Genomic DNA, 12028 nt, shown 5'->3' with positions numbered 1-12028 from the left:
CTGCTTGTTTGTTAGTTTGTTGTTTTTTTATTAAAGTAACCAAGTCATTGTAGTAGTTAGATGGTAAAATGTACAATGTAATCTGTTACGAAATAATTTCATAGAAACTACACCGTAAAATACAGAATCACCTTCAGAGTTATTACCATCTGCTATGTGAAATAGACTATATGATAAAACTGTTAAAGGAGACATTTCACAAGACTTTTTTAAGAAGTCAAATAAATCTTTGGTGTCCCCAGGGTACACATGTGAAGTTTAAGCTCAAAATATCATATAGATCATTTATAATAACATGTTTAATGTAGGTGTGAGCAAAAATTTGTCATTTTTGGATGTGTCCTTTAAATGCAAATAAGCTGCTGTGATTGGAAAGTACAGATTAAGAGGCGGGATTATTATAATAAGATCCCCTTCTGACATCACAAGGGGAGCCACATTTCCATGAGCATTTTTTTCACATGCTTGCAGAGAATGGTTTACCAAACCTAAGTTACTGGGTTGATCTTTTATTTTTAGTAAAAGAGTATGAAAAATAAGGAAAGACATCAAAGAAATACTGGAGAAAATGGATATCATGGCCATATACAATGTTCACATCCATTACAGCATAGATAAACAGAGACAAACAGACAGACAGACCGACATCTCCCCAAATCACACAACCATTTTATTATACCTTTAAATCAACACAATTTACATTATTATTGTCTGAATATTGCACAGCAATTATACTTGTAATATTTGATATAAAAATAATATTGTCATGTAATTACATTTATATATAACCCAGTTATTACCCATGTGTAAAGTGAAGTGTTACTGAGTTATTAGTATTATTAATAGATTGTGTGTGTGTGTTGTGATAGTTGTGTATTGTGTGTGTGATCTCTCACAGCATGTCTCGTGTTTTTTTCTCTTTGTATTATTGTCAGGTTTTTATATGTACATTGAGACGTCCAGACCACGAAAAGATGGCGACACTGCGCGTCTCATGAGCCCTGTGTTCAACATCGCCCCTAAAAATCCTCACGGGATCACCAATCCTCCAGAATACTGCTTGACTTTCTATTACCACATGTATGGTAAACACATTGGTAAGTTGTATACTGTACTTCAATACACATTTAAATATATGAATATGAGCATAGTCAGAAAAAAGACAGTCAGTATATAAATATATTTCACCAGTAAGACCATGCTAACAGTATCCATTAAGATTTCTATTCTTATGGTAAAATTGTGTTAACTTGCTGTTTGCCTCCAGCAACATCAGAATCTGAAAATAAAATGACAGGAAGATTCTGAAAAGTTTCTTTTAAAAAACTACAGACACATGATGTGGTCAAATTGATCTCTATAGATGCCTTTATTTGTGTTCTGTCATGAATATTAAAACTCTTCTGCCTCCTGATCTCATATTGCATACATTTGTATTTAGCAGAGGCTTTTATTTAAAGCAACTAAAGTGCAGAAAACAATGAAATGATTCATCCTGGTGTTATAGATAATCTCCCATAATGCACTGCACACTCACTTTAGTCTGACAGATGACACACCCACACTTCATTATCCAATCAGAGCCCACTTTTGTTGGATTAAAGCGATTAATGAATTTTTCCCACAGGTACATTGAATGCTTTTGTGAAGCAGAAAGGTCAGTCGAGCTCAGACACCGGACCGGTTTGGTCCCTCAGTGGGAGTCAAGGGGATCGCTGGAGACAAGCCAAAATTACCATTCATCCACTTTCCTCTTTCCAGGTCGGTTGTTTTATACACTACAGAGATTCTCATGTACTGTAGGCTGTAAAATAAAAAGAGTTGCCCGTCTAGATACTGATTGTTCTGTAACATTTATTCTTAAACACATAAAGTCTCATAGATTCACCTCTGTGAGGAATCTGATGCGTGACGCTTTAAAACTAAAGCACATGATTTATTTGTAGTGATGTAATAATGAGACAGAATGAGTGATGTATGATGACATACAGTATTGACTGTGACGAATGATTCGATTCAACACACAGGTCATATTTGAAGGCATTCGTGGTCCAGGTATTGAAGGGGACATAGCCATCGATGATGTCACTCTCGAGGAGGGGCAGTGTCCTGACCCACCATCCAATCGTATGTATTAAATCTCTATCTCCATGGTAACCAGCCCATAATTGCATGCACATGGCAACCACATTTTGTCCAGGAGAGCTTTGTAATTACTCGAACAAACAGTGAGAAAAAATAAAAAATGATGGCGGATTACAGAAATACAGAGTTTGTGTGTTCAGTATCTGCCACTGGAGATCTCTCTCTCTCTCTCTCTCTCTCTCTCTCTCTCTCTCTCTCTCTCTCTCTCTCTCTCTCTCTCTCTCTCTCTCTCTTTTTTATAATTTATTTTTCTTGATGTTCAGTGTTGTTCAGTTAACTCACAGTATTCCAACAGATCTCCCCACATATCTATAATACTGAATAGAAATCTCTTCATACATTTATATATGGGGTGGGCGGGGCACAAACTAACAAAGGGTTAATTTCTACAAATATCTACACGGCCAAGCAATCTGTGCTTTGCTCTTTTTCTCTTACTGTCAGAAGATGTGTTTTGGTTAAGATAATGAACAAAGAGTGTTTTGAAAGTAAATTTCTTCATCTTATGTTTTTTTAATCTCTGTCTTGTTACCTAAAACATAACAGCATTTTGAAACATGTCATCAACTCCTAGTAACTGATAGCTGGGATTGAAAACATTTTAACACAGCGGGGTTAGTTGTCACACAGTCTCAAGTATACAATGATAATGAAATAAAAACAATGTAAATACTATTCATCAAAATGATAACTGTTAATACAATATCAGGGGAAATAACTCACTATTAGGATTATTAAATCTATTTCTATGCATTGATGTATAACACAAGGATGGTTAGATGAAGGATGATGGATGGATGAATGTGTGGATATCTATCTATTATAGACAGATCTATCAACAATATCCACCTTTAGTATGGAGACTGTGATGGTGGTGCATGGTGGTTTAAAGCAGGCAGAGGCAGCGGATTCAAGTGCAGGGTGGTTTATTGTATATAATTAATACAGTATTAAACAGACATAATCCAAAAGGTAATCCCAAACATAAAAGGCACAGACATCTACTCATAATAACACTCAACGACTCAACAAACACTGAGGCGTAATACACAGAGTAATTAAGGATAACAAGACACACCTATAGGGAAACAATCAGCACACAGACCAATGAACTTAAGACTACAACTACTCAAGACTACAAATATGAACTTCAAAATAAAAGCACTAGACAGGGAGACACAGAACAGACGCATGACATAGACACAGATTGATTGAATTACTTGTGTTTTCTAGCAAAAATGTTTTCAATTTTTTTACAATGAACCCCATCTATGGGGTAATGTTTGCACTCCTGTCACTTTTGGAGTAATTGTATGATTACAGTCGATACCACAAGCAAACTTTAAGTGTTCATTTGTAGCAGGGATGTGTGTGTTGATTGTGTAAAAAAGGATTCACTTAACTTAAATATTTTTTAATGATAGAGCCAAAGTCAAAAAGGTTGTACCCTGCTCCTCCCTACAGTATAGATATATTTTAATGACAGCGTATATCTGAAAGAGGAATCTGGTGTTATTCACTTAAATCTCATATCTGTCTCTTTTATCTTCTGCAGCTATCAGAGGAAAAGCTTCACACAAAGTCTTCAGTATATGGCCATTGTGCGGCACACTGTTTTTTACTAGTATTATCTTTCATCAGAGGTGACGTACCACATGAGAAAAGCCTGGAAATGCATCTTTTAATATTTAATCACCAAAGATTCACGCTTTCAGACTGCTGAACGCCGCGGCTCCACGTGGAATAAATCCATGACACAAATACAAACCTACACAGAAAAGTAATAAAGATTCGCTGACGTCTCTCTCTCTGATGAAACCGTTCGGTAAGATGATCTCAGGAGAACAATTTACTGAGAGCGAGGCTTTAAACACTGACCTGAGAACAGTCAGAAAAGCACAATGACAAATTCACCATCTGACTGTAAAGATTCAAGAAAGACAGCAATGATTCCTTCCTCCCTGTGCTTCATCATCAAATCTCTTATTTGTTTTCGATTGAATCCTCTTGATGCTTTTGGTACACAAGAGCTTCTCCTCGTCCTCACATCATCATCATCATCATCTACTTTTGGTTTTTACTGTTGTTTTACTTTGGCTTCAACTCTGGTAAGACTTTGCTTTATATCCCAACATCAGTAGCAGCCTGACACTGTGCACACATCAGCAGAAGATCCATGACTCCATCACTTCTGTCTTCAGAATCTCTGCCATTATAAAAGAAGTGCCTTCAGGTTAAAACCCCATCTGTGAGCCTGATCATTCATGTTTCTACCATCATCTATGGGCTATTTTATACACATTTATATATAAGTGCTGGGACACAGAAGGCACAACAAACAGCGAGCGCTGAATTGAGGATGTTTGACGATGTCTGATTTCTGCTCCATCCGACCTGAAATCCAGAGATGAGATCAACACAGAACTGCAGTTATAAACTCAATCCTGCTGTCGCCATCTTCACCCTTCATACAATACTGAACAATGAGAGAAAACAAACAACTAATATTCATAATTATAAAACTATTTTATTACTCTATCCTCCTGAATGTGTTTCAGCTTTTACACACAAACTTTGCAGTGTCGTCTACCTGAACGCTCCGACAGACGGTTTTTAAAAACGATGTTGTAAATGAAACAAAAAATAATGAAGAAAAGATTTACGTACGTTGTGTTATGAAAACGTTTTGACAAACTGTGTCGCGTTACTTCTTATTTCTGTTGAAATGTTTGACTGATTTTCTTGTCGTTTCCCTTGCATTGTTAAAATATCAAAACCGGACGGCAGTAATCGTACAGCTGTATATGTAAAGCAGATCTGTTCATTCAGGTTTCTATGTAGAAATCAATGAAGCACAACATTTAAATGCAGTTTTTTTCTTTTAAATCATATATGTGACCGTTTCCATGTAAAGCTGAAGAAATGAAGTTCATCTTTAGTTTACATCACACGCTGGACTGGGTTTCATCCAAACATCATTTAGTTAAAAAATCTCTCGCCGCTTATATTTGCATTGCTTTATCACTTTTTATGTAATCTTCAGATATGTAATGAATATCATTTGTTACACAAAAATCCACACTTATGTATGAAATAAGTAATAAATAAATTATTTATACCAGACACACTCTTAAAAATAAATGTGCTTCATTATCAGTGTTGGGTAAGTTACTACTGTAGTTACTAATGACATCTTCAATCATGTAATTAGATTACTCTCAAAAAAGTATTTTATGACTATCTACTAATAAATAAATCATATTTAGTAAATGATACAAAAATTGGCTTGAAACAGCTTAAATAAATCATGTAAAGTACATCAATTATTTTGGTGATACTTTTTTGGGTCCAATTCTCACTATTAACTAATATGAACTACTTTTTAGGATTGATGATGTATAATAAGGTTTTGCAGAATCAGGCATTAATGTGTGCTTATTAAGTATTAATAAACAGCCAATATCTCAGTAATATTATTGCAAATAACCAAGTGAGTGTTACCATTATTCATTTTAACTCCCCAGAGTATTTAAAGTGAGAAGGAAGGATTCATAAAAACCTGCATTTTAACCTTAGACGTTAAGGGGTGGTTTACCAGACAGGGATTAGCTTAAGCCAGGACTAGGCCTTAGATTAATTAGGAAATATAAATAGTTTTAACAAACATGTCTTAATAAAAACATTACTTGTGTGCATTTTGAGGCATAACAAAGGGCACTGAAGTATTTTAAGATATGTTTAAGATGAGTTATTTTAGTCTAGGACTAGTCTGGTCCGGGAAACAACCCCTAAATGTTGATGTTAAATCCACTATTGTATTATATATCATTGATCTACAGTCCATACACAGGATTTAGTTAAATTAAATCAGAAGTTACTGTCATTAAATTACTGAGTAATCCCTTACTTTACTTTATCAAGAAAAACTGATTAAATTACAGTAACTAATTACTTAGTAACTAGTTACACCCAACACTGATCATGATGCCATAAAGGACCATTTTTGGCTCAATAATGTTCCATATAAAAAAGTTTAAACATATTAAGATTATAAAAAACTATGACATAAATATTTCTTCTAAGAATCTTTGACTGAATGATTCTTTGAGCAACCAAACATGGTGAAGCACATTTATTTTTAGGAGTGCAGATGTGCAGACGACTCAGCAGCTCCGGAGCGGATACGGCCCAGGGTCTAGAAAGAGTCCAGAGATCTCTTATCTTCTTCTTCTATGGATTAACACAAAAACAGTGAATGGTTTGTACCTCAGTGGTGCTTTATTAATGGGAACATGCATTACACGGTCATCTCGATCATAATGTAGTATTTCATTTCAAAAGGCTAAAATAAAAGTCTCTTACTGAAACAACAGAGGTTTAAAGCTGCAGTCAGCTCTTCATTATTATAGTTATAAGCTGATCTTCAGTACTTTACCTGGAGCGGGTCACATGTATGAACTGTATTGTGTACTGTGTGTCAGTAAATCAGAGTAGAATGACTGATACAAGACTTCTTATTCTCATCTTAATTCATTCTCTTGATTTACACTTATGTCCCCATTCACTTCTTAATCCAGCATCAGTCAGTATGTGTTGTGTTCTTTACTCATGAGTCACACACAGCACATTTAAATCTATTCAATCAGAACTTCATGGGTTTAAGAGACTCAAATTCCAGTGATCTTCCCAACACAATATGCTGAAGTTTACTGTTACTGTGATTTATATTATTGATATAATGCAGACAGACGTATGGAGACCGACTGGAGTCGATGTGGTCGTGGTGGAGTAACAGTAGCTGCGTTTCCATTACCCTTTCGATTCCACACATTGACGACCAATGGAAACACTTCAATATCACAAAAACTCATATGTATCACAAAACTCGCATGAGGTGATTTTTTAAGGGCAATTCAGAAAATGTATTTCACAAAACTACAATGGAAACAGTTTATTCGCATTTTCAGGTCACCTGATGAAAGTTAGTCACACAATGATTATTTGAAGATGACGCGGTATGAACCTCTCAGAAACACCTCAATACAGGTCTGCTCTTAACTTTAAGAGGCTTTCCTCGCCAATAATGTTTGGATAACACTCCTACATCTCTTTTGATTTAAAATAATCTACTATTACCTCCAAGAAACATCTTTATGCGTTGCCGCTTGTAAAGGGTTTTTCTTGGTATTAATGTTTGAATAATACTCTTATGTCTCCTTTGGTTATTAATAATTGTGGTGGATGAGATATTAATAACACTTATCTCTAGATACATAATAGTAAGTTGAAATGACTTGTAAATCTGAGTTGATTCAACAAAAAATTGAAGGCAGCAAATTTTTTTTACAGTGAACTTTTTCCTCACGAGAGGAAAAACTGTTTCAGTCATGGGCAAATCTGCAATGGAAACGCAGCTACATGAAGTGTTGACCAAACATACTGAACCTGTACACCCATCTGTGTTTCTATCATTCATTCAGTCATTCTAGTGTTTATAGTTGAGAGTTTTTCTTGAGTTTTACAGGAGTCACTGGATTATTTACAGCGTTTCTCAGCCCTGTTCCTGGAGGGGTTTACATCCGACCCCATTATTTCCCATCTTGGAGTCTCTACTAATGAGCTGATGAATGTTTGAATATAAAGTGAATGTGTTGGTGTTCCTCCAGGATGGTTGAGAAATACAAAACTCAATGGTCTGTCACTCAAATCAATCTCATTGAAAATGAATGAGGTTTTCTTCTCTGGTGAAATCGTCTGTATTTATTCTACTGTACAATCCTTCTGCTCTGATTAATAGCCAATCATTTCACTGGTATTTCTTTGGACTATCATCCATTTTGTGTCATTCTTGCAACTAAGGATGAAAAATAAAGAAAGCTATTTTACATTTGTGTCCCAAAAGTGTCTTTAAATCTTTCTGCTTGTATTTCTAGATTACTAGAATTTCTAGAGAACCCAAGCGCAGACAGCTCGTAACTTAAAGACGTTTATTAAAACATGAATACCCTTGAGGGGGCAAACAATGACATGAGGGCAAACAATGGAGACGACACGACAGACAGATTGCGACGCGACAGTCTCAAATGATACACAATGAACCAGCACAAGACATCAGACACAATGGCATTAAACAGGGGAAACTAAACTAGGGAACAATAACTGACAGCTGAGGGGAATTAACCAATCATGAATAATTAACAAGGAAACAAGAGGGTGGGGTCAAGACCGATGACAGGAGAGCACGAGGCACGCGACTCTCCACACAGACACAAGACAAGTATATGGGGATGTCAGGACCATATGTCAAAATGAACTAGACATTCAAACAAGATAAGTTTCTGACACATACTGGCTCAAACATAGTGTTTGGACACTTAAATCAGACTTTAAAATATAAGTTTTATTCAATGAATAACAAAATAACGAAGCAAAAGCAAGTGTATCTGCTTTTAGTGGATAGGGTGACCATACGTGCCATTCTTCCCAGACGCGTCCTGGTCAGGATTTCCTGTGCGTCTTCCGGAAGTCGTATTTGTCGACCGCATATGTCATAGAGGATTATTGAAAAGCAACCGTTACATTTCACAGAATATCACAGAAAAGCAACCGTTACATTTTAAGGTAAGAATTAAACAATGATTGTATGTCTTATGTTCCTAACCCTAACCGGAAGACGTACCGAAATCCTGGCCAGGACACGTCAGGGAAGAATGGCACGTATGGTCACCCTATTAGTGGATATATGAAGTCTGTTCAGCGCTTAGATAAATCTGTTTATTGTTTATTTGTTTATTTATTTACCAGGACAGTGCATATTAACAACAGTACACCTGTAACATGCCAGATTTAGCCAATGGCTAATTTTCATCTGTAGTCCTGTTGTACATTGGCACCCTAGGAAAAAGTACATATTTAAAAATATTTGCACTGTTAATGTTACAAAGTTAAAATAAGAAGATAAAAACATTAAAGGTTAAATTAGTCTAAAAATAAGTTGTAGTACTTTAAGCAAAATGTAACACACTTTACCATATTTAAAAGATCAGCTCTTAAAGCACAGCGTCTCCACGACATGGCGGCAGCAGCACGAATTAAAGTGTCATGATCCTGTCGTAGTAATTCATAGTTTGTGTGGCAGGATCGTGGGGTACTAATGTTTTGTGTGGCAGCACATGGCCTTTTGTTTGTGCTGCCGTGTCTTGTCTCTGGCCCCGCCCCCTTTTCTCCTTGTTAATTATTCATTATTGGTTAACTCCCCTCACCTTTCCTCGTTATCTTGTTTAGCTTTCCTATTTAAGGTCCCAGTGTGTTCTGTCCTGTGCTGAATCCTTTTTTATGTTTTGGTTTGTTTGCTCTGTTGTAGTCATAGTCATAGTTTAGTCTTTTCTAGTGTCTTGTCTTAGTCTTGGTAGTCATTTTTAATCTTTGTCTTTTGCAAACCCTTTTGAGTTCACCTTTACTTTGCATTTGGGTTCCTCCTCTTTTCGTTGTGTATTCATGTGGGCGGTGTTATGCAAATCTTCCCATTCACTGTCTTCTAGTTCTACTGCTACGTGTGCGACTCATTTACATGAACATTTTATTGGTTGTATTTATTGCAGAAGTTTAATTCTCTCAGACTCATTTAGATAAATACTGATCTATATTTAAAGCGAATCTGCACCAATAAAAATCTTTAATGCACTTCATTACATTCTGTTAGGAGATTATAATGTGACTCTTTCTGTAGTTTTAAATACTAATCACATGTTAATCACAATAGATCACCACAGCCTGCTGAAAATGGTAACACTTTATTTCGATAATCCACTTTAGACATTTTACTAACTATAAGTAACTTTGCAACTACTTATCAACTACCAATCTTTAGAGAATTAGTAAATTGTCTGCTTAATATTTACTAACACTTTATTGTGATGATATCTCAACAGACATTCAACTGTCTATAAGTTTTTTTGCAGGTGCATGTCAACTTATTCCACTAACCCAAACCTCTTCCCTTACCCCAACCCTTACAGTCTACTAATACTCTAATGACAGTTAGTTGACATGTAGTTGCAAATTATTGAAAGTTAGTTGACATGTAGTAGCAAAGTTATTTATAGTTAGTAGAATGTCTAAAGTGGACTATCAAAATAAAGTGTAACCCTGAAAATAACCTAACACCTGTTAATGTTAATAAATCATTACAGTGAAACATTGACACACAGAAATAAGAGAAGGCTGACTTTCAATCAATTAACTTGAATGTTAATCAGAATATTTGTCCTCCAGTCCTAATACAGAGCAGCACATCATTATCATCATCATCATCATCATTGTGTTTGAAGAGACGAAGAGCTCAACTACATCTTCAGTTGTTGAGGGTAACATCTGGAGGTGAGCTGTGTCTCATACTGGATTTAGTATTCACATATTTAATATTACTTTTCTAACCATTCCTGAAAAAAACTAAACACAAACCTCACAGGTGTGCATATGAAACCTTAACTTAGAGGAAAATAAATACATTTCTTTGTTTTTTACAGTAGAGCTGGATGATATAACCAAAATCTGACATCACAACATGAGCATTTTTATATCACAGTAACTATAAACAGTATATATGAGACATTGTAGTTACTTTAGGATTTGTTTGTGTTGTTTTGCAGTGTAATGTGATGATGTTTTAGCAGTATGTGTCTCATGGCAATTTGTATTTCACAATGTGGCCACATTCCTGAATTTTTGTATGATTTGCTTCTTCAGCCCTTGTGGCGTTGGGGTTAGGGGTGAGGTTTTGTTCATAGTCGTATGGTTTTGTTCAATTCGCTTCATAGGAAAAATCATAGAGGTATAAGCCAACTGGTAAAATTCTGATGAGATCATGATGGGTGTTTTACAGTCTGATATTATTCAGTATTGTACAGATGGGATTAGATGAGGTTTCTCAGGTCACTAAAACTGTAATATAACCAGGAGGTTGAGTTTTCTGATGTGCACCTGACAGTGATATGAAATGGTTTAAGTGTTGAGTAATACTGGATCAGTTTTATTCCTCTGTGTAGCTCGTGGCTTAGTAATTCACGGTTCATCAAACCTCAGACTCTTTGATTCGTGTTGAGTTGTTTGTTTATGTTTGTGCTGCTATATAATTGTGATGGCACCTGTAGGTATAATGCATAAGATCAATAGATGAACTCCCGTTTGACCCAACCGTCCATAACAAGAGTTTATTTTAAAGTTAAAGCTTTCTTCTTCTTCTCAATATTGATCTGCATGTACGGTGGAGTGTAAATTTTTAATTGTGTGTGTTGAGCTTCAGTCTGCACAGGATTGCAAATATAGATCAGGTTTAACAAGAGCCATCGATTTAAAAACTAAAGTGATTACATCAACAGATGAAGACATTTATTCTACTAACACTGCACACAAGAAGGTTTAATACAGATGATTCATATGTCATTCAAAACAAACAAATCATCTAAATATCTCATCATGTTTTGCTTACAAAATACATTCAGTTTAACATGGGTACAACGTCACAACAAAGTTTCTCAGTAAGTTACATGGACAGCCTGTGAAGATGTTGATGGCAGAAACACAGCAGAAACTGTACATTAATCATGAAACGGGTGAGATACCTCACAAAAATGTCTTATTGTGCTGTTGGATGTCGGAATAGGAATATAATAAAGATGGCCTTCATTTTTATGTGCTTGCTATGTCTGTCTTTCTCATCGTGACACAAAGCTCAACCTTAAAAAGGAGTTCGGCTGCAGCACGACCTGATGATTATAAGCTACTTTACAGAATTAGATGTAAACAATAAATCTACAAAATACCTTCAAACTTGAATTAATATTCAATGTCCTGGACATCACTGCAAAATACCTCTTTATGT

At 35.6% G+C, this 12028-nt stretch overlaps 1 protein-coding gene across 1 annotated transcript in view; it reads left to right on the top strand.

Moving 5' to 3' along the window:
- Positions 1-8030, top strand: part of LOC135738491 (MAM domain-containing glycosylphosphatidylinositol anchor protein 2-like) — a 111119-nt gene extending 103089 nt beyond the window's left edge. Inside the window, exons 14-17 of the mRNA XM_065256576.1 lie at positions 936-1097; positions 1628-1761; positions 2028-2127; positions 3701-8030. Coding sequence (XP_065112648.1) covers positions 936-1097; positions 1628-1761; positions 2028-2127; positions 3701-3792 — 488 coding nt within the window. The 3' untranslated portion in view covers positions 3793-8030. The remainder of the gene's footprint in view (positions 1-935; positions 1098-1627; positions 1762-2027; positions 2128-3700) is intronic.
- The last annotated feature ends 3998 nt before the right edge of the window (positions 8031-12028 follow it).

This window comes from Paramisgurnus dabryanus, chromosome 12 (assembly GCF_030506205.2).
Source record: "Paramisgurnus dabryanus chromosome 12, PD_genome_1.1, whole genome shotgun sequence".
Lineage (NCBI taxonomy): Eukaryota > Metazoa > Chordata > Actinopteri > Cypriniformes > Cobitidae > Paramisgurnus > Paramisgurnus dabryanus.
The sequence above is the reverse complement of the archived record's forward strand: the minus strand, read 5'-3'. Positions and strand labels throughout refer to the sequence as shown.